Below are 24,172 nucleotides of genomic sequence, written 5' to 3' on the forward strand. Positions count from 1 at the left end.
ACAGAACCTCAACTGGCACTCCTACATTAAGCCAGAAATGTTTTGCAAATGGATGAAGGAATGATCGTGGTGCTGCTTTGCAAATGTCACTGCTCACATCTCTGCCCAAGTGGTCACAATTAGAACATGCTTGGAGAACCTTATGAAGTTGTTTTCCCTTCAAGGTATAGACTGAAAATAATCCTCTCTAAGTCTGAAATCATTATTGACGTCAAAATATCTTAGAAGCACTTAATGCACAGCTAATGAAACGTAAGGACAAACTCCTCTCCATATTTCTCTCTATGAAAATAAGGAAGGGGGCCTGGTTCACATAAAGAGATACCATCTTTGGAAGAAAAGAGGGAATTCTTAAAACTCCTGCTTCTGAAAACTGAAAGAAGGAGTCTCTACATGACAAGACTTGTAATTCAGAAATTATTTGCACCCAAAAGATAGCTATCAGGAAAGCTGTTTTGAGGATAAGGTTCTTAAAACATTGCTTCTTTTAGGGGCTCGAAGGGTGAGTCACCACGAGCTTTAACACTTCAGAGTATGCCTGACAAAATGGATGTTTTTCTCATACTTTATATTGAGAGTTCCAAGGGAGCTAATAAAAGACCTCCTTCGCACCCCAATTTAGACTGGATGGGTACCACTGGACTTTCTCCACAATCAGCACCCAGGGAAGGTATGCTGTGACAAGAATGATGACCAGCAGGACCTCTCCTACCACAACAGGAACAGTGCTTTGCATAATCCCTCAGGGACTAAACTACAGTCTCCCAGAGCTTACCTTATGCATGTGAGATGCACTATTATGCAGACCCCTAACTTTCTCAAAGAAATGGTTTTCCCACCAATAGTTACTGTAGGAAACTGCCCAAGCTCCCTCTGGGATAGCTGAGTAAAGGTGCTCCTCTTCCTTCATAATGGTTGCAAGTGATCACCTAATACACTGCCAAGGAACTGTTAAGTGTTGCCAAATCACTTCTTAAATTCAGCTTTAAACTTGTAACATTAGTGTTTAGTAAAGATGATTTGAATCTTTTATAAGTTGAGAAATGGATTACTTTTATCTTTAGATATGATTTTCTTCTAGTGTGACAAGTATTTAGTATTTATATATATTTATTCTTATATGTTCTTCGTTTGCTGATTTTAGGTTTTTATTTTATTATAAAATTTATAATGAGGGAATGAATGGATATGAATTTTAAAGGTTGGGAAGATTCGGAATTTTTATTATTTTAATGTTCATTTATATTCTGGATATATAGTAATAATCATTTTATTTAATCATTTAGTCTTCATTTTTAATATTTATTAATTTTTCTAAATTTGTTACATGTTTGGTTGAATAGGATGATAATTTTATATAATAATTTCTATTGTCTCTAATTTTAGATAATATAAATTATATAATTTAATATACTAATTTTAACATTTCATATTTCAATATTAATTATTTTAATATTTTATTGGGTGTCTATTAATCATAAACATTAATTTATTTATTCATTTAGTTTTTTATATTTGGTATTTATTAATTTTTGTGATTTTTGTTTTGTTTGGATAAGTTGGAAATTTTATATAATAAGTTTTAATGTCTATAATGAAAAATGATATTAGTTATATAATATAATTTATTATTTTCAAGATTTCATTTTATGGTAATTTTAAGTAATGATTTTAATTTAATTCATTATTTTAAGATTTTATTATAGTATGAATTGATAGTTTGCTGGTTGGGGATTTCTTTCGATTTCCTGGTCTTTATGTGTGCTGTCATTCACTTATATTTGTTATGGGGGATGGGTATGGGAGGGTATATAGGGGTTTTAAGGGAGGGTAATTGGATGTGTAATTGGGATAATTTATATATAAGAATTAAAATCTTTTCAGGTCATTTTCTTTGGTTCCTTAAAATAAATATAAATATAAATGTATTTTAAAATGTATTCGTTGAATGTTAATGGACTCAATCACCCTATAAAGAAAAAGAAAACCTTATCTTTTCTTAAAAGACAGGGGGCAGATATTTATTTCCTGCAAGAAACTCATTTATCTGCATTAGAATCAAGTAAGCTGGAAGGGAGTTGGGTTAAACAGTGTTTTTTTGCCCTTGCTGTAGGCAAAAAAGCTGGTGTGGCTATCTTGATACATAAAAAATGTATGGCTACTTTTACTATGTTATCTATGGATCCTTTCGGAAGATGGGTCCAAGTAAAAATGAGCTCAGGGAAAGATACCTTGATACTGTTCAATATCTATGCACCTAATTTGAATCAATCTGAGTTTTTTAAAAACCTTCAACAAATAATTTTACCATCATCTTCCTCCAATTTAATTTTGGCAGGGGACTTTAATGCAGTAATGGACCCTATTTTAGATAAAAAGCCTAGTAAAATTTTAAAATCTTTAGGATTAGATAATTTGATAAATTATTGTGGTTTAAAAGATATTTGGAGGATTTTTCATTTCAATGATCAGGAATTTTCATTTTATTCCCATGTTCACAAATCATTTTCTAGAATTGATTATTTTTTCGTTTCAGATAATTTAGTACAGAAGGTTAAGAAGGCAAATATAGATTCAATTATACTTTCAGATCATGGGGGTATTTGGATTGATTTTGAGATAGATGAACAAGAAAATAATAGACCTGTTTGGAGATACAATGCTAGCAGATTCCAATTTTATAGAAAAATTTAAGTTAAAAATAAGTGAATTTTTTCAGTTTAATGAATCAGAAGAAATGTCTCAGGAAATTTTATGGGATGCCTTTAAAGCTACCTTGAGAGGATACATAATTTCGTACTCAGCATATGTTAGAAAACAACTAAATAAAGATTTTTAAATTTTAGAACAAAATATTAGAGAATTGGAAATTAAATTAAAGGAAAAATGGGAACAAAGTATTTATCAGAATTTGCTAAAAGTAAAATTTAGATACAATGAGATATCATCACAATTGGCTAGAAAGGAGTTTGTGTCCTATAAGGCATTGTATTATGGAACCTCAAATAAGGCGGGAAGATTACTAGCTAACTATTTAAAAGCAAAAAAAAAGAAAGCTAATATAATGGCTATTTCAGATGATAATGGAATAATTCATTCTCAAATTAAAAATATTTTACAACAATTTTTGAAATTTTATGAAAGCTTGTATTCTTCTGAGCATTATTTTAATAAAGAGAAAGATGGTTTTGAATTTTTAAAGTTGATTAATGGGCCTAAAGTTCCTGATCATATGAAATAAAATCTCGAAGCACCTATAACACAAAAAGAAATTCAGAGGGCTTTAAAGTCCCTTAGAGTTGGATCCTCTCCAGGAAGTGATGGATATACGGTAGAATTTTTTAACTCTTTTCAAACGATTTTGTTACCCCATCTTTTCAAATTATATCAGTTTCAACTAAATAAAGGTTGTATTTCAGGTACTAAGGCAGAAGCTTTAACAATAGTTTTGCCTAAGCCAAACAGAGATCCCATGTTGGTTTCAAACTATAGGCCTATTTCTTTGATTAATGTTGATGGGAAATTGTTAGCTAAAATATTGGCTTTGTGTTTGAATAAGGCTCTCCCTTAAATTATTGGTATGCATCAAACAGGTTTTGTTGCTCAAAGACATTCTTCAAATAACACCAGATTAGCTTTTCATATTTTACATTTAACAAAGGATATGAAAGATCCGGCTTTCTCTGTTTCTTTAGATGCAGAGAAAGCATTTGATCAGGTAGATTGGACTTTTATGTATCAAGCAATGGATTGGTTTGATATTAGTTCTCGATTTATACAAATGATTCAATCCCTGTATAGCTCCCCATCTGCTAGATTATATATAAATAATACTTTTTCAGAAAGGTTCTTTTTAGAAAGGGGAGTTAGACAGGGTTATCCATTATCTCCTTTGTTATTTGATATTGTTTTGGAACCTCTACTTTTAGCTATTCAACAATCAAAGGAGATAGAAGGTATTCCTTATGCAGGTTGGGAATATAAAATTTCTGCTTATGCAGATGATATTTTGATTCATTTGAGAAATCCGGAGTCAACCATTCCACATTTATTGGATTTGATTGATAAATTTGGAAAATTTTCAGGTTATAAAATAAATTGGAATAAATCAGAAATTCTTCCACTAAATGTACATTGTATAAAAGGCTTATTTGATTCGTTTCAGTTTAGTTGGAAGAAAGATGGAATAAAATATTTAGGAATTTGGATAAAAAGTACATTGGAAGAAACAATGAAGGTAAATGAAAAATCCTTATTACTAAAAGTTACAGAATTGTGTGAGCAATGGAATCCTTTGCATATTTCTTGGTGGGGGAGAGTGCAAACAGTAAAGATGATGATTTTGCCTATAGTTTGTTACCAAATGAGTATGTTACCAGTTTATTTTCAAGAGTCCTTTTACAAAAAAAAATTAAATAATATTTTGACAAAATTTGTTTGGCTTGGGAAAAAACCAAGAATTGCTTTAGTATCATTGCAAAAATCAATTGTGGAGGGTGGGGTAAATTTTCCAAACTTTTATAGGTACCATCAAGCCTATATATTACGTCAAGGTATGTATTGGATCCTCCCTGAGCTTATTGATCATCAACCAGATTGGTTATATTTGGAACGGAATTTGGTGTCCCCTATGAGGCTTCCACATGTATTAATTATCAGATTTCATAAATATGCTAAGGACAATATAATTTTATTGGATACTTGGAAAACTATTAAATTTATTGATAAATTAACAGAGGTACCAATAATGAAATCTACTTTACAGTCCTTATGGTTAAACTCCAAGATTCAAATAGGCGGTGCTGGAATCGCTTGGAAGAATTAGATGCAGGCAAATATTAGGACATTAGATGATCTTATTTCTAATGGTAATCTGCTTGAGTTTTCACAACTGCAGCATTCATTTGGTATTTCAAACACTCAACAATATAGGTGCTTGCAGTTGAAGCAGGCTATTCAGATGGGGTTCCCTGAATGGAAAAATTTGAAAACTTATTTTAGCTTGCAAATTCTTTGCTACCAAACAGATTTAATAGGACATCAGGCTGCCCAGTGGTATAAATTGATTTCTGGATTTTTAAATAAAAAACCAAAAAGTAGTCTTAGAGATATTTGGAGTATCGAGTTAAAACAGCATATTTCTGTTTCTCGTTGGCCACGAATCTGGACTTGGAGATTAAGATGTACAATGTCAGCATCTATGAGACAAACATGGTTGTTTTTATTACATAGAAATTTTTATTTAGAGGTATAAATTTAATAATATTCTATAATATTGATGAGTATAATATAATATCATTACTGTTATAGGTTAAGAAGGGATTTAAAATTTTTATTGTAATATTTCTGATGTTAATAGTGTATTTTCATATAGTTGTTTTTTTTTTGATTTTTCAAATGTATACATTGTCAAGTTCAAAATATCAATAAAGAAATTAAAAAAAAATAAAAATTATATAGTTTACTACTACTTTGCTCAAGAGAAAGAAAGAACTGAAGGGGAGTTTAGAAGTGGGGTAAATCTCCCTGCTCCTGTTCAAGAAATTATTAAATAAAATATTTGAACGTAACTTACCTTGAGCTACTATTGAAAAAAAGGTGCAAGCTAAATCTAAATCAATACAAGGAATTTATTTTTAAGAACATTTCACCACATTTTAGCTCAAATTCTTAAAGAAAGTGGACCCCCCTCCCCCCAATCATTCAGCCAAAATTCAATTCTCCACCTGGCCTAGGAGGTGTCCAATGTAGATGCTGGAGAAAGAGAAATACAGTAGAGTCTCAGTTAACTGGGACTCTCACACAACCGGCAAAAAAATTACCGGTGGAAAAAAACCGAAGCACCAGAGGCAGCATTCTGAGCCACAAATCCTCCATCCCTCAAGCCTCCAAACCCTGAAGCAGCTTCAAATCCCCCCTCCCTCCTACCCCAAAGCACCAGTACAAAAGCGGTCCTGAGCCGTAAAATCCTCCTCCCTCAAACCCCAAAGTGAAAGAAGCAGATGGCGGTCCTGAGCCACGAATCCCCTCACTCCCTTCTTCTCTCTCTTCCTTGCGCGTTGGGTAAGGAAGACAGAGGGAGTGAGTTCATACCTCACCGCCTGCTTCTGCCACTTCGGGGCTTGAGGGAGGAGGGCCTCAAGGTTCTGTTCTTGGGCCTGTCCTTTTTAACATTTTTATTAACGATATTGCTGAAGGGTTGTCGGGTAAGATTTGCCTCTTTGCAGATGATACCAAAATCTGCAATAGAGTAGACATGCCAGAATAACATGAAGAAAGACCTGACGAAGCTTGAAGAATGGTCTGAAATTTGGCAGCTAAAATGTAATGCTAAGAAATGCAAGGTCATGCATTTGGGCTGCAAAAACACGAGGGAATGATACAGTTTAGGAGGTGAAGAACTTATCTGCAGGACAGAACAGTGGGACTTTGGTGTGATTGTATATGATGATCTTAAAATGGCCAAACAGGTTGAAACGGTGCCAATGAAAGCTAGAATGATGCTGGGATGGATAGGGAGAGGTATGGCCAGTAGGAAAAAGGAGGTATTGACGCCCTTGTATAAGACTCTGGTGAGACCTCATTTAGAATATTGTACAATTCTGGAGGCCGCACCTTCAAAAAGATATAAAAAGATTGAGTTGGTCCAGAGGAAGGCTACTAAAATGGTATGTAGTCTTCATCATAAGGTGTTAGGGGACAGACTTAAAGATCTCAATCTGTATACTTTGGAGGAAAGGCAGAAGAAGGGAGATAAGATAGAGATGTTAAAATACCTATGTATTTTAAATGTGCCTGAGTCAAGTCTCCCACTGGGGCCTTCCATGTGCTGAGTTGCTGATGACATCATCAGTGATGCGGCAGAGGGACTGCCTTTGCTCAGTAAACTATTTAGATAATCCAACAGTGTGGCCAATACAGTATCTGTCCTGGTCTGATCACAAACTAATAACAATAAAATATTTTCAATCACAAAACTTAGTCTCAGGGTCACCCAAACTAATATCTTTTCAAGACTACACTAATCTAGACGACTTGTCAGTCGCCTCAGCTATCAAGTTGAACATCAATGACTTTGATAATCTGTCACTTGAAGACCAATTATCCAAGTGGGATAAGTTTTGCACAGATTTTTAAACAAATTGGCTCCTACTACAACAAAATTAATCTCAGTTAAAAAACAAAAATACCTCTTGGTATACAGCTGAGTCAACATTAATTAAAAATCAATTATGTGCTCTTGAAAGAAAATGGCGTCAGACTAAAACACCTTTGAATTTATCAAAGTATCAGGAACAAGCCAACCATTATAAGATTAAAATAAATACTGCAAAGAAAGAGTACTATAAGAAACTAATTAGAAAGGCGAAAAACTCTGCCATGTTATTCTCAATATTAAAAGAATTAACTATGTTTAAACCCCAAAGTAATACCGATTCTGTTATTACAATCACTGCCCAAGATCTAGCACATTACTTTAAAGAAAAAATCATCAATATCAGAAGCCAATTCAGATAAAAAAACAGAACTAGACCCTATAGAACCTGATAATATCTTACCATTTTCAAAATGTGCCCCGTTCAATTTACCATCTATAAGCGACATTCAATGGCTGTTTCAATCCATAAACCTAAAAAGTAATAAATCTGAAATTATCCCGCCATTTGTCTTAAAACGTCTTTTCAATAAGTTAGGGCCATTTATACATAAAATCATCACTAGCAGCCTAGAAACAGTATTTCTTCCAAAATCCTGGAAACAGGCAACAATCCATCCAATTCTCAAAAATCCAAAGACTCATATTCCACAGAGGAATTCCAAAATATCAATAAGAAATTAAGTACAATCTGTGACTGGCTTGATGAAAATAAACTAGTAATGAATACAGATAAAACAAAAATAATACACTTCCCTTGGAAAGGACTAAAACTCACCACCCCAATAAACATAAATAATATCCAATTGCAGTAAGTCACTAAGATTAGAGTTTTAGGGGTTATTCTGGATCAAAAATTGACATCACAATCAGATTGGTGCAGTAGTAAGAGGTTATGAATGATCAGATCAATTGCTCCTTTCGTGGACTCATCATCATTGAATATCCTTGTACGTTCGCTGATCATTTCAAAGTTAGATTATTGCAACTCGCTCTATAAAGGAGTAGCTCTTAAAGAAATCCGTTGATTACAACTAATTCAAAACACTGCAATTAAAATTATAACAAACAGGAAAAAATTTGATCATGTGACTCCTCTTCTTAAAAAGCTCATTGGCTTCCAATTGTTCACAAAATCTCCTATAGCACTATTAACATTCAAAGCATTCAAAATATTAACAACTAAAGTTCCATCATTCCTAGAAAGGTACATTATTCCATATATTCCTACTAGAAAGCACAGTTACTTACCGTAACAGGTGTTATCCAGGGACAGCAGGCATATATTCTCACATGTGGGTGACGTCATCTACGGAGCCCCGATGCGGAAGCATTTTCAAGCAAACTTGATTGAAGATTTAAGTTTGCTCTGCTGCTCCACGCATGCGTGCCTTCCTGCTCCACTAGGGGGCGCATCCCCTCGTGGTCTCCAGTTCACTTAACTAGCCAAGAAGCCAACCTCGGGGAGGTGGGCGGGTTGTGAGAATATATGCCTGCTGTCCCTGGATAACACCTGTTACGGTAAGTAACTGTGCTTTATCCCAGGACAAGCAGGCATGATATTCTCACATGTGGGTGACCTCCAAGCTAACTGAAAAGGGATGGAGGGAAGTTGGCAATTTAAGCAAATAGATTTCGTAAAACCAATTGGCCGAACCGGCCATCGCTCCTGGACAGTGAGTCCAGACAGTAGTGGGAGGTGAAGGTATGAACCGAAGACCACGTGGCAGCCTTGCAGATTTCCTCAATAGGTGTGGACCTGAGGAACGCTACGGAGGCTGCCATCGCTCGGACCTTGTGTCCCGTTACTCGACCATGCAGCGCGAGACCAGCCTGAGCGTAGCAAAAGGAGATGCAATCGACCAACCAGTTGGACAAGGTGCGTTTGGAAACTGGGTGACCTAACCGGTTTGGGTCGAAGGACAAAAACAGTTGTGGGACTTTCCGGTGTGACTGAGTGCGTTGGAGGTAAAAGGCCAGCGCTCTCTTGCAGTCAAGAGTGTGGAGCGCCACTTCTCCGGGGTGAGAGTGGGGCTTGGGAAAAAACACAGGCAAGACAATGGACTGATTGAGATGAAAATCAGACACTACTTTAGGTAAGAACTTTGGATGGGTGCGGAGTACCACCTTATCGTGATGGAATACCGTGAAGGGTGGGTCCGCTACCAGAGCTTGTAACTCACTAACCCGCCGGGCGGAAGTGAGCGCGAGCAGGAAAATCACCTTCCAAGTGAGGAATTTTGGATGGCATTTGTCTAGGGGCTCAAATGGAGGTTTCATTAGTTGAGCCAGAACCACGTTAAGGTCCCAAACCACCGGGGGGGGGGGGGGGTTTGAGAGGGGGGTGGACGTTCAGAAGACCCTTCATGAAGCGAGAGACTAAGGGATGGAGCGAGAGGGCTTTCCCTTCCAGGGGCTGATGAAAGGCCGCAATCGCACTGAGGTGTACTCGAATGGAGTTGGTCTTTAGGTCGGAATGAGATAATTGAAGTAAATAGTCAAGGACCAGAGGGACGGGGACCGACACCAGGTCCTGGCTGTGGGAGGAGCACCAGGTTGAGAATCTGGTCCACTTTTGGGAGTAGCAGGTTCTCGTCGAGGTCTTTCTAGAGGCCTCCAATATCTCCTTGACTGATTGAGACACGGGGAGAGCAGTCAGGGGGAGAGAAACCAAGCATTCAGATGAAGAGATTGAAGATTGGGATGTAACAGCGAACCCTGACCCTGTGATAGTAGAGAGGGAAACAGAGGCAGAGGCAGTGGATCTGACGCTGAGTTGAAGTAGAAGGGAAAACCACAGCTGGCATGGCCAGCGAGGGGCAATCAGGATCAGGGTGGCTTGTACTGTTTTCAGGTGGACAAGCGTCCGCAGTATCAGAGGAAACGGCGGGAACGCGTATAGGAACCTTCCCTCCCAGTCGAGGAGGAAGGCGTCGGCCTCGAGCCGGTCCGGGGAGTACATCCGGGAGCAGAAGAGAGGCAGCTTGTGGTTGTGGGGGGATGCGAAAAGATCTATTTGAGGCGTCCCCCACTTTTCGAACACCTGTCGTAGGATCTGAGAGTGCAGTGACCACTCGTGTGGCTGGAGGAGGCGGCTGAGTCTGTCCGCCAGACAGTTTTGTTCTCCTTGTATGTACATCGCTCGAAGGAAGGTGTTGTTGGAGATTGCCCATTTCCAGAGGCGCAGGGCTTCCCGGCAAAGGGACCAAGACCTTGTTCCCCCTTGTTTGTTTACGTAGTACATTGCTACTTGGTTGTCGGTTCAGATGAGAACCACTCGGTCGTGGAGCAGATGTTGAAAAGCTACAGCTGCGAGATAGATGGCCCGAAGCTCTAGCACGTTGATGTGGCAGCGACGGTCTTCTGCTGACCACATCCCTTGAGTGCGTAGGCCGTCTAGATGGGCTCCCCAAGCGTACTCCGACGAGTCCGTGGTGAGTATCTTGCTGTGAGGTGGGGTGAGGAAGAGAAAACCTTTGGAAAGATTTGAAGAGTCGGCCCACCAGCGGAGCGATCGTTGCAAAGAAGGCGTCACTGTCACGGGGCGGTCGATTGGGTCCCGGTCTTGACGCCATTGAGAGGCCAAGGTCCATTGAGGAATTCTCAGATGGAGGCGGGCGAAGGGTGTGACGTGGACGGTGGAGGCCATGTGGCCCAGAAGAGTCATCATCTGCCGAGCTGATACCGAGGTCAGCAGGGAAAACCTTCGACTCAGACTTACTAACGCCTCTAGACGCGGAGGGGGGAGGAAGGAATGGAGGCGAACCGTGTCCAGCGTGGCCCCGATGAACTGCAGGGACTGGGAGGGGCGTAGTTGGGATTTTGGGAAGTTTATCTCAAACCCCAGACTTTGTAGGTAGGTAATAGTCTGTTGGGTCGCTGAGATAACCGCTTCCCTGGACGGGGCTTTGATCAGCCAGTCGTCCAGGTAGGGGAATACCTGGAGGCCCTGGGAGCGTAAGCTTGCTGCAACTACCACGAGGCACTTGGTGAAGACCCGAGGTGACGATGCTAGGCCGAAGGGGAGGACACGGTATTGTAGGTGCCAGTCCCCTACCTGAAAACGCAAGAACTTGCGGTGAGCGGGGTGCACTGGGACATGCGTGTACGCCTCCTTCAGATCGAGGGAGCAGAGCCAGTCGCCCTCGTCGATCAGGGGGTAGAGGGTCGGTAGGGAAAGCATCCAAAATTTTTCCCGTACCAGAAATTTGTTGAGGCGTCTCAAGTATTGGGCGTAGGTCTCCCGTTTTTTTTGGTACCAGGAAGTAACGGGAGTAGAAGCCCTTCCCCCGTTGGTCGGGGGGAACCTCCTTCACTGCTCTCAGGCGAAGCAAGTCTCGAGCTTCGGAGAGGAGTAGGGGTAGCTGCGTCCGGTTGGGAGGGCAATTCCTTGGGGGGTTGTCCGGAGGAATGGCCCGAAAGTTGAGAGAGTATCCTGATGAGATCACGCCAAGGACCCATGCGTCCGACGTGACTTGTTCCCAGCGAGGGTAAAAGGCTTTGAGGCGACCCCTGATGGGAAGGAGGCCTGGGACTATGGCGGAGGGGGCCCGCCCCCTTCCGCGTATCCCGTCAAAAGGACGGAGATGGTTTGGTAGTCGCAGGCGGTTGGGACTTGGGCATGGCCCGGTGGTGGGCTTGCGGACGCCTGGGTGGAGGCCGCGAGAAGGCAGGGGTGGATTTTTGTGGGTAGCGGCGAGGAGGGGCCCTGTACGGCCTGGACGCGGGCGGTTTAGGCTTTTGCCGGACGAGGGAGGCGAACGAGCGTTCGTGTTCGGAGAGGCGTTTTGTAGCCGCCTCGATAGTGTCATCGAACAGTTCTTTTCCCACGCAGGGGAGGTTAGCCAACCGGTCCTGCAAGTTGGGGTCCATGTCGACCAGGCGCAGCCAAGCTAGTCGGCGCATGGCGATAGCAAAGGCTGCCTCTCTGGAGGAGAGTTCGAAGCCATCGTATGCCGCGTGGAATAGATGGAGGCGCATGTTGGAGAGGGACTCTAAAAGCAGGCCAAACGCTCCTTGCCGGGAGGCCGGTAGGTCAGTCTCAAAGGCTCTCAATAGTCCAATGAGGTGTTTGAGGTAGGATGTGAAGGTGAAAGTGTAGCTTTGCACCCTAGAGGCCATCATTGCATTTTGATATAGTCTCCTGCCGAACTTGGCCAGGGTTCGGCCTTCTCGGCCTGGGGGGACCGCAGCTGAGACCCGGGATGGGTGAGCCTTTTTCAAGGAGGATTCTACTAGCAGCGACTGGTGAGAGAGCTGTGGTTGTTCGAATCCCGGGTAGGGTACTGTGCGGTACTTGGCCTCCATTTTGGAGGGTACGGCTGTGACCATGTAGGGGGTTTCCAGGTTCCTGAAGAAGGCCTGTTGGAGTACCGGGTTAGGTGGTAAGTGAAGGGACTCTCTGGGCAGTGATGGCATATCCAGCTCCGCTAGGTACTCCTTAGAGTATCTGGAGTCGGACTGGAGGTCTAAGTCCAAAGCGTGGCCCATGTCCTGGACAAAGCGAGTGAAGGATGGGCGGGATGTTCCTGGGGCCCCGTGCGGGGTCGGTGAACGAGACCTCCGTCGGGTGGAGAAGGATGGGGAGGCTTCCCTCGAGTATCGAGGTTCCTGCTCCGATCCACGCTCCGAGACCGGGGAAGCACTGTGAGAGTGTTCCGGGGTCGTCGATCTTCGGCGTCTCGAAGAGCCCCTCGGAGACGATGCCGGGGTTCAGGGTACCGATCGATGTCGAATCGGTGACCTCGACCCGGACTCCCTCGGAGAATACCTGCAACCTCGGGTCGGGGTCCCGGTCCGAGAGGGAGTTCGGAGGATGCGCGGGTTGGAGAGTGATAACTCAGCCACCCTTAGTGGTCCCGTACGAGGTGTAGGAGAACGGCCTCGTAGAGTTGGTGAACCTCGGGCCTTCTTGGAGGTACGGCGGTTCGAGGTTTCTGTCGTTTTAGCACGACGTTTTGCCCCGCGGCGGTCTGTGGAGGGAGAGCGTCTCTGGCGCCTCGGCGAGAAGTCCGAGGAGGATTGGATGCGGCGAAGCTTGCGCACTTTTCCCCGAGGTTGCTCGATGCGAGGCTCAGGCTGGTCTGGCACCTGTGGGGTCGAGGTCGATTGTAACTGGGCCATTGCAGCGGACAGCTCCGACGAGATCATCGCTCGGAGTAGGTCCTGGAAGACGGGCACAGACAGCATCGAAGGCATGTCCATTGCCTCGGTGCACTCCACCGGGGGCGACCTCGTATCAGAGTATTTCCGTGTGATGGAGGCACGGCCCGAAGGCTTGGAGGGCTTAGCCGAGGCTGTAAGCATGGGGCTTCCGCCATGCGTCGACGGTGTCCCGAGGCTGGCTTCTTCGATGTTAAGGAACCTGAAGAAGGAAGAGGGGACTTACCCGAGGCCGAGGCTTTCTGCTGTCCCGAGGGCTTCGGATTCGGGTCTCGGGGCGATGCCGAGGTATTCGGGGCCGAGGTCAAGGCCGGGGCCGACCTCGAGGCCGAGGTAGAGGGTTGGTCCGGAGCAAAAAGGTCTGCCATGCGGGCTTTTCTTCGACGGAGGGCCCGGTTCTGGAAAGTAGCGCACTGGGGGCAGGAGTCGGTTGGATGAGCCGCCCCCAGGCAGAGGATGCACCAGCGATGTGGGTCTGTGATGGAAAGAAGCTGCTCACACCGAGTGCACTTTTTAAAGCCGGTCAAAGGCCGGGACATAGAATCGAAAGTAGCCGTGGCTCGAGTAGCCACGCGGCCACGGGGACCCGGAAGCCTCCGGGTCGTCAAAACGAAGCAGGAATCAAGTTGAAAAGTAAAGAATTCGCGCACAGCGACTTAATCGAGAAAAAACAAGAAAAAATCACGGTGCTAGAAGGCAGTTGGGGCAGAGCCTGAAAAACACGACTTCTAGGCTCAGCGGAAAATTTTGAACTGGAGACCACGAGGGGATGCACCCCCTAGTGGAGCAGGAAGGCACGCATGCGTGGAGCAGCAGAGCAAACTTAAATCTTCAATCAAGTTTGCTTGAAAATGCTTCCGCATCGGGGCTCCGTAGATGATGTCACCCACATGTGAGAATATCATGCCTGCTTGTCCTGGGATAAGTTTGAGATCAGAGGATAAAAACCTTCTAGTAATTCCATCGCTTAATATAATAAATACAAGACAAGATACAATCTTTGCAGTTACAGCACCCAGAATATGGAACTCCTTACCATTATTTATTAAGGAAGAAAAATCACTAAGTAAATTTAAAGGATTGTTAAAATGCTGGTTGTACAAGGATGCTTTTGAGACCTAATCGTCAGTCTCTTTTGATCCCATCCCATTCTCTGCATAAACTCAGATGTCCTGTCTTAGGCTCCAAGAAATTTAATTTTTTTAAAAAGTCCTTAATTTTCTTTTAAATTTTTATCAATTCTTTTACATTTTTTTTACCCTCCTTTTGTACTTTCCTTTCATGTGTCCTTTACTATGTTTATTGTAGTTCTCCCAATTTACCTTATGTATCAGTACGTCATGTTCGTGTGTTTCTGTTGTAGTTAATAATTAAGACCCTGTTTAATTGTAAATCGCTTTGAATAAATGATATTGCGATACATCAAAATTTTAATAAAACTTAAAAAACTTGATCTAAAACCTGATTGTGAATCATGTAACAATCATGTGTTGCTCCAGGTATTTTGATAACTGAATTTGTACCAGACCTTCCATGATTTTTATAAAAAGAGGGATGGATGCAATTGGTCTATAATTGGATGGTAAAGAAGATGGTTTGATTGGTGTAATGATGATATAGCCTTCGTCTTGTGGAAATTTTCCTTTTTCTAAGATGTCAGATAGCCAATCAAAAAGCTCCGATTTGAAACTTTGAGGGGCTTTTATCATGAGATCTGAAGGGCAAGAATCTAAAGTACAGTACGATTGCGCATATTTATGAAATAGGCTGGTAAAATCATTCCAATCTGGTTTATCAAAAGAGGTCCAGATCTTCCATTCATAAAATCACTGAAGAGGAAACTACACATCTTCTCTCCTCTTCCAAACTCACTACCTGCTTCTCTGATCCAATTCCTACCCCTTTACTCAATACTATCTCTCCTACAGTCACCCCTCAATCTATCACTTTACACTGCAACTGTCCCCTATGACTTCAAGCATGCCGTAATTACATTGCTCCTTAAAAACCCATCACTGGACCCTACCTGCCAACCTCCACTTCTTATCCAAACTACTCGAACGTCCTTTTTACCACCACTGCTTGGACTTTCTATCATCCCTAGACATCCTTGACCCACTCCAATCAGCCTTTCGCTCTATGCACTCTACTGAAACTGCATTTGCCAAGTCTCCAATTACCTCTTCCTGGCCAGGTCAGTCATCTATCCTCATTTTTTTTTATCTCACTGCTTTTGACACTGTAGACCAGTGGTTCCCAACCCTGTCCTGGAGGACCACCGGGCCAGTCGGGTTTTCAGGACAGCCCTAATGAATATGCATGAGAGAGATCTGCATATAATGGAGGTGCCAGGCATGCAAATCTGCTCCATGCATATTCATTAGGGCTATCCTGAAAACCTGACTGACCTGGTGGTCCTCCAGGACAGGGTTGGGAACCACTACTGTAGACCACTGCCAAAAGTTTCCTCAACAAAACACTCTCCTTCCAAGCAGGAATCTGGAACAACACCTTAAGTGACCCTATCCTTGGCAGTGGTCATCAACTTGGCAGCTAGGCTTCAATGCTAAAAAATGTAAAGTAATGCACCTAGGCAAAAAAAATCCACACAGAACTTACACACTAAATGGTGAAACCTTGTCCAGGACCACGGTGGAACGTGATTTAGGAGTGATCATTAGCGACAATATGAAGGCTGCCAATCAAGTAGAGAAGGCTTCGTCCAAGGCAAGACAAATAATGGGCTGTATCCGTAGGGGTTTTGTCAGCAGAAAACCTGAAGTCATAATGCCACTGTACAGATCCATGGTGAGACCTCATCTCGAGTATTGTGTTCAATTCTGGAGACCACACTACCGAAAAGATGTGTTGAGAATTGAGTCGGTTCAGCGAATGGCTACCAGGATGGTCTTGGGGCTCAGGGATCTTACGTATGAAGAAAGGTTAAAAAAAACTGCGGATGTACTCACTGGAGGAGCGAAGAGAGAGAGGGGACATGATTGAGACCTTTAAGTATATTACTGGGCGTATAGAGGTGAAAGATGATATCTTCAGTCTTACGGGGCCCTCGGTAACCAGAGGACACTCGCTGAAAATCAGGGGAGGGAAATTTCGGGGTGATGATAGAAAGTACTTCTTCACCGAAAGGGTGGTCGATCATTGGAACGAGCTGCCTCAGCGGGTGATTGAGGCCAGCAGTGTGTTAGATTTCAAGAGAAAATGGGATATTCATGTGGGATCTCTAGGAGAGTAAGAATCAAGGAGTGGGTCATTGGTATGGGCAGACTCGATGGGCTATGGCCCTTTTCTGCCGTCAATTTCTATGTTTCTATCCTGAACTCTCTAACATACCACTCTTTCAGAAAATCACTAAAAACCCACCTATTCAACAAATTTACCTGATCCTCCAAATCTATGCAACACCAACCCCATCTTACACACCTCTTCCTCCTTCTCTATGCTGCCTCATCACATAACTGTCTTTCTACCTCTCCCCAATTCTAATTGATGTTACCTCACTGTCCTTACAGCACCTCTTGTTGGACACCGTCTTGAACTGAAAAAGTATGACGGGATATAAATAAAGCTAATATTATTATTAACAAGCTGTGCTCACTTGGATTCCAGAGCCCCGCTCTCTCCTAGTTCTCTTCCTATCTCTCACATCACACCTTTAGTTTATGTAGTGGTGGATCCTCCTCCACTGCTCTCCCACTATTGATTGGAGTACCCTATGGCACTGTCCTGGGACCTCTTCTCTATCTATACTCATTCCCTATACTCTGATCTCTTCCTATGGTTTTCAATATCACCTCTATGATGATGACTCCTAGATCTACCTCTCTATACCTGAAATATCAATAGGAATCTAGGCCCAAGTCTCAGCTTGCTTGTCCGACATTGCAGCCTAGATATCCTGCCATCAATTAAAACTAAACATGGCCAAGACTGAACTACTTATCCTTCTACCCAAACCTACATCTCCTCTCCCCCCACTCACTATCTCAATGGATAACACATGAATCAACCTCACTGACTCATCAGCTCACAAACTTGGGTGTCATCTGACTCTCCTCTCTCTGCACAAATCCAACAGACAACCAAATCCTGTCCTTTCTTTCTCTATAACTTCACCAAAATCTGATCTTTCCTCTCTGAGCACACTACTAAAACCCTTATCTACTCCCTCATCACCTCTTGCCTAGATTATTGCAACCTGTTTCTCACTGGCCTCCTGTGTAACCATCTCTCTCCCCTTCAAACTGTTCACAATGCTGCTGCACGACTTATAGTCCACCAGAGTCGCTATGCTCATAATCACCCCTCTCCTCAAGTCACTTTGCTGGCTCCCTGTCCACTTCCGTTTACAGTTCAAACTTCTCTTATTGACCTACAAGTGTATTCACTCTTTAACTCCTCAGTATCTATCTTCTCCGTTCATCAGGCAAATCTCTCTTATCTGTACCATTTTCTTCTACTGCCAACTCCAGACTGTGCCATTTATCTCTTGCTGCACCTTACACCTGGAACAAACTGCCTTAGTCAGTATGTCAAGCTCCGTCCCTAGAATTATTCAAATCCACAGTAAAAGCCCACCTCTTTCAGAATGCATTTAACTCATAACCCCCTCACCATAAGCACCCCGTGAAACTCCCTAAGCCCCTACTTGTCCTGTTGTCTATTAATTTAGACTGTAATCTCATGCAGCAGTCCCGTTGCACGCAAACATCCATCCAACAAGTAAACCCCCACCCCCAAAAAAAAATTTGCCCAACAAAGTGCCCTCAAGTCCACAACTCAAATTTGAAGACAATAAAACCAGAATAAAGAAAGCACCAAAGCAAAAAAGTATCCAGGCCAACTGTCCTCGGCCAGCAAGGTGCGAAAGGGCCAGGACTATGCCCAAAATTGTCAGCCAACAAGTAAAGAGCAACCAGGCAGAGCTAAGCCAGCAGCAAAATAGGCTGGTACAGTCATTCGAACTCCAGAATTGTCTCCAGCTCACGACTGGAACAGTACAAGAGTGTCAAGGCACAAGCTCTAAAGGCCACACAAGTAGCAAATGGCTAGATTTCCATAGGACAAGCAAATAGACAACTGAGGAGGGGTCACCCATGCGGTGTGGCAGGCTCAACCAATATAAGATTAAAGCAAGTCAAAGCTAAACGGGAGCTGCCATGCCAGCAGGCCCACAAAAATCCCAGGGAAAGCAAAGATCCACAGAGAGTCCAAGATGGTCACAGGGTCGATGAGCTGGTAGACGGGGCAGCCATCTGAGCCACAAAATGCGTGGCATCAGCTAGCTTGTGAAAAAAAATGCGGCTTACTCTCATAGAAAATTTTAAGTTTGGCGGGATACAGCAGGGTGAACTGCACATGCTTGCGGTGCAGATCTGTGCAAAGGGAGGCATAAGCACGGCGCTGGCTGGAGACACGAGGTGAGTAATCTTGAAAGCAGAGAATGCCGAATCACTCAGAGTATCTCTATCTTATGCACACAATTTAAGAACTTAAAGATCACCACTTGTGGCTTCCCTGATGGTGCTGGTTTGGGCCCAAGCTGATACGCTTGTTCAATGCGCATCGGACTCACTGTGGATCTGAGAGCCAAGGTGTCCACCAGTCATCTTTCCAAAAACTCCCGGAGCTCTGCCTCTGAGATAAGACTCTGGCAATCCCACCAGTTGAAGATTCCTGTGGCGGGAACGATTTTCCATATCGTCGAGTTTATCCTCCAATCTAATTTTTAGATTGCAGCTTGACTTACGTAGTCGTCACTTGAACCATAGTATCCTCCAGCACCGATACGCACTGGCAGCACCCCAAAAACTCGCCGGTCAAGGATTCTAGGTGGTTATCCACAACCTCCAATTTATCCGTCATAGATTGCAGCCTCTGATCCAAAGAGGATTTAATTGCCTCTTTCACCTCCGCTACTATCTCCTGCAGCCAAACGGAGCTCACCGTGGAACCCTCTGGGCCTTCACCCTCCGCCATTTTAGGATCCGCGGGCTTCACTTTCTCTTCCCGCTGAAGGGTTTTAGAGGCCATATCAGCTAGTCGTACTAGAAAATAAGTAGCAGTCAGCAGAGTTCTTTGAATAAATGCAACAGCTAGGTTTTAGAAGACAAAATGCCGATAAAGAGAGAGGAGCTCAAGGTACACATGTCTGCTTTCTAGCTCAGCATCATGCGACTGCTTATTTATTTATTTAAAACATTTTTAATCCACCTTTATCCAAATTTCCATACAAAATAAAATAGCAAAAAACATACATCAAATAGAGGAAAATACAGAGTTACAATATTCTGTCTGCATAGCCACAGCATGACTGCATTCAAACTATTCTTAAGTATCATCATTCTTCAATTTAAGTACCATGTTTAGATCCCAGGCAACAAACAGAGGTTTTAATAGGTGGTTTAATATGGTAAAATTCTTTCATGAATCTGGAAACCAAGGGAAGAACGAAAAGTGGCTACTCATCCAAAGGAGAGTGAAATGCACTGATGAACCCAAACTGAGTAAATTTTGAGGCCTAAATCAGAGAGATGAAGAAGGTAGTCCAGTATAGAAGGTAGTGGACAAGTGACAGGATCTAGAGAATGGAGTCCACAAAAGACAGTGAAATGAGTTCACTTAAAACAACAACATCTTTGTGTGGAGGGTTTCCTGGATGCTTCAATGATAGCTGATACTGTAGCGGAAAGTGTATATGTATGTATGCAGAGAGATACCACACTGTGAGTGCTAACGGGCGAGGGTTGGGATGAAGAAGAGAGCCTTTGTTCTGTGTTAGCAGAATTGGAAACAGTTGTAATATGCAGTGTTCCCAAGTTGAGAGCTGAAGAAGGAAAGGAAACCAAAGTTGACGTGGCCAGTAGGGTGCAATAAGGATCATGGTGCCCTGATCCTGGCAAAGTTTGAGTAGGATTTTCCCAATAAAATAAGAAAAAGAAACAAAGGATGGGAAGGCATCAAAAATCAAGAAAGTTTGATGCACTTAGGATAACATTGAAGACATAGCTTCTCTGCTCTGCGGAAAATGAAGAACTGCAAGTCCCGCGAGCCAACATCAGGCAGGAAGGCACCAGCACACATGCAGTACAGGGAGTGCCTTAAAATTTAAAGTGACAGTACACTTGGTATCTGTCTGTACAGGGTTCCATGGATGACATCATCCTACATGTGAGATAATTATATTTGTCCTCAGAGATCGAAGGTACCGGCAAGTGCGTGGTACGGGCACTGATTTCAAAAATTTAAAGTGACAGTGCAATTGGTAGTGTCCGTTACCAAACACATGGATCATTACTCACAATATCCAACCCACTATATTAACAATCAAAAAAGAAAAAAAGGAGGTATAAAGGATAACTAATACTGAAGTTATTTTGATACGTTTTATTTTGTGTATTTATTTTATACTTCAAATCTTATTTATAAAGCAATCTATTATTACTAGTAAACCGCACCGACCATCTTTTTCTTAAGCATGCACTAATCGATTCATCAACCACATTGTCCCCCGATGAAGGCTAGTTGATAGCTGAAACTCTTTAGAATAGTTTGAGCGTCGGGTAGTTCACAACCCACCAACGTTGGTTTTGGCTGGGAAGCCACAAAGATAAGTGTTGCTGTCCTTCTTTCTTTCATACACTTTAATTTATTGTTGATAAAATGGATGAATTGAATTGTATTTTAGAGCAGTTTTAAATTGATATAAAAAAGATTTTTGATATGCCTAGTAAAGTTAAGTAATTAAATTATGCACTCTTAATCAATTACCCAATTAGCTGATAGTTTGATCAATTAACTAAAAAAGCAAAAGAAAAAATTGATTTAAAAGGTAGGGAGGAGGTGTGAAGTAAGTGATTATACCACATGCATTCAGGATGAAGACTTGGAATAACATCTAAGTTATAGGAGGTCTCTCTACTGAAAACAATGCATTTATTATGATACTTCAACTTCTTAAACTAAACTACATTAATCTAAATTGATGAATTGATTAGTGCATGCTTAAGAAAAAGATGGTCGGTGCGGTTTACTAGTAATAATAGATTGCTTTATAAATAAGATTTGAGGTATATAGTATAGAAACCCAACCAGGTCGTGCATGCGCAAGACCGGAGGGTTAGGACTTCAATGGGAAGCCAAGGTGGCAGGGGAGCCCCTTCTGGTGATTCAGACAGGTCGTGACCTGTTTGGGCCGCCGCGGGAGCGGACTGCCGGGCAGGATGGACCTATGGTCTGACCCGGCGGAGGCACTGCTTATGTTCTTATGTATAAAATAAATACACAAAATAAAACGTATCAAAATAACTTCAATATTAGTTATCCTTTATACCCCCTTTTTTTCTTTTTTGATTGAGTGTCCGTGCCAGGTTTCATGGATAACCTCACCCAAATGTTACAATATAATGCCTGCTTGCCCTCTGAAAAATCAGTATACTTGTCTCTTTTACCTGTTATAACCAAGAATTTAAATGAGTAATGTTACAGTACATATATAATTCCTATCTTGTTTGAAGATATTCTTTCTAAATTCTCCTTGAAGAAAGCTGCATGACAAAAGCATGCTGGAAATTGGAGGTTCTGAAATTGATTTTGGACTCATGGGAATTGGGATTTGTTTACATCTGCTTAAGCAAATTAAAATAAATATTTTCATAGTGTTTGATAATTAGATTTGGAGAACACTATTGATGTGTTGCTTCCTTGTATCTTTCTAAACAAATTCTACCCAAGGGATAATCTAGTTTGAACTGGTTTTCGTGATCCTTTGATTTTAAAATTATGCCTACTGTTTTTGTCAGTATTACTAACCTTTTCCTGAAACACCACAGCAGTTTCCAAGCCTGGCATGATGTCTAGAAGAAGGCGGCATGCTGCAGTATTTAGTGGGGGCTCTCGGCTTGTCATAACATAAGCATTCACCAACTGTAAGAGATGAAAGAAAGCATTTAGATAAGGAAACATACAATGCTCGGGGTCTACCACAGCTTTTGAAACCTTCTGTCTGTACCTGCAAAAAACAGAAAAGCCTTTCAAAATGCCATTCAAATCCCTAAAGCAGACTATGCCATGTAAGAAGGGATATCGATCAGGGAAAGCAAAACATTGAAGGCAGAGAAGAGAAAGGAGGAGCAAGAGGAATAGAAGGAAATCCACAGAAAATTTTTTTGGGGAAAGAAGGATATACTGTAGTTATTCAAAATGTTCTTTTAAAATTAAAAACTGGGCACAAAAAACATTATGATTATAACAATGAAATGGATTGACTGTTTCCTGTGAAAATCAATTAACATAATGCTATGTAATCAGGGGTGCTGCTGAGCAAGGCATGTGAGCAGACGTCAATAGCAAGAGCTCTCATCGGGACTATCCCTTATTCATTATCAGGGCTATAATTTGCATCATTCTTTTTTCTAAATTTATTCTTCAATAAATTGTCAGCCTAGGCCAGGGGTCTCCAAAGTACCTCCTCGAGAGCCGAATCCATTCGGGTTTTTGAGATTTCCCCAATGAATATGCATTAAAGGTCTGGACAGGTACCTAGAGGACAAAGGGATTGAGGGGTACAGGTAGGAGTAGAGGTAAGGTTATAGGGACAGGATTAGAGGTAAATTACAAAATTAGTCAGAGACCACTGTTCAGGCAGTGGGCCTGATGGGCCGCCGCGGGAGCGGACCGCTGGGCAGGATGGACCTCTGGTCTGCCCCAGCGGAGGCAACTTCTTATGTTCTTATGAAAGCAGTACATGCGCATAGATCTCATGCATATTCATTGGAAAAATCCTGAAAACCTGACTGGATTCGGCCCTCGAGGAAGGACTTTGGAGACCCCCTGGTGTAGAGCATGTACTATTGAATAGTAATCTAAAAAGGACTCTAATTATACAAATGTCCTGTTTATTACTGTTATTTACATGCAAAAAGATATCTCTAAATAAACAGTCTAAAGCAAAACTTTACTTCAGATAACAAATTAACAAACTCGTTGTGTAAGAGTAGGGGTGTACACAACTCCAGTCCTCGAGGGCCGAATCCAGTCGGGTTTTCAGGATTTCCCCAATGAATATGCATTGAAAGCAGTACATGCGCGTAGATCTCATGCATATTCATTGGGGAAATCCCAAAAACCCAACTGGATTCGGCCCTCGAGGAGGGACATTGGAGACCCCTTGCCTAGGCAATCATTGACCTACAACAAATTATCCAAGATCAAGGCAGCTTTTGCAGCATCATCAGTAAAAAGACATAAATTGGATCCCTCATCTCCGGTCAAGATGACATGGCACCAAACAAAAAAAAAAAAAAAGAAAAGGCGACTGATCCAGCTCAACAAATTTCAAAGATTTTGTCACAACTTCATGTTATCAAAGATCTGATCACTCCTAATCATTTGGCAATTCAGGATCTTACACTTGAGGTTAAAAACCAGAGTGCTCAACTTCTTGTTTTTCAGCAATCGCTGAACATAGTAACATAGTAAATGACATCAGATAAAAGCCCTGAACAGTCCATCCAGTCTGTCCATTAGTTATTCTCATTCGAAATACATTACCTAATCTAATCTAAACCTTAGGTTTGTATACCGCATCAGCTCTATATTCTTAAAGCTCAACACGGTTAACAAGAGTTAGGGTAGAAAGGAACTCCAGTGGAGGGAAGAGGCAAAATGAAGAGAAAATTTAGAGGACTAGAATAACCAGAGAGGGAGGAGGAGTTACATTTTTGAGAATAACCAGGTTTTCAGATGTTTACGGAAGAGTTGGAGGGAGCTCAGATTCCTAAGAGGGGAGGTAAGGTTGTTCCAGAGCTGAGTGATTCTGAAAGGGAGGGAAGAACC

The 24,172-nt window shown here is 42.2% G+C and overlaps 1 protein-coding gene across 1 annotated transcript in view; it reads right to left on the minus strand.

Annotated features, from left to right (window-relative positions):
- The window catches only part of DCAF1 (DDB1 and CUL4 associated factor 1), a 237,396-nt gene that overhangs the window by 164,027 nt on the left and 49,197 nt on the right, over nucleotides 1–24,172 (minus strand). Inside the window, exon 5 of the mRNA XM_033926631.1 lies at nucleotides 22,148–22,261. Coding sequence (XP_033782522.1) covers nucleotides 22,148–22,261 — 114 coding nt within the window. The remainder of the gene's footprint in view (nucleotides 1–22,147; nucleotides 22,262–24,172) is intronic.

Source organism: Geotrypetes seraphini, chromosome 17 (genome assembly GCF_902459505.1).
Source record: "Geotrypetes seraphini chromosome 17, aGeoSer1.1, whole genome shotgun sequence".
NCBI lineage: Eukaryota > Metazoa > Chordata > Amphibia > Gymnophiona > Dermophiidae > Geotrypetes > Geotrypetes seraphini.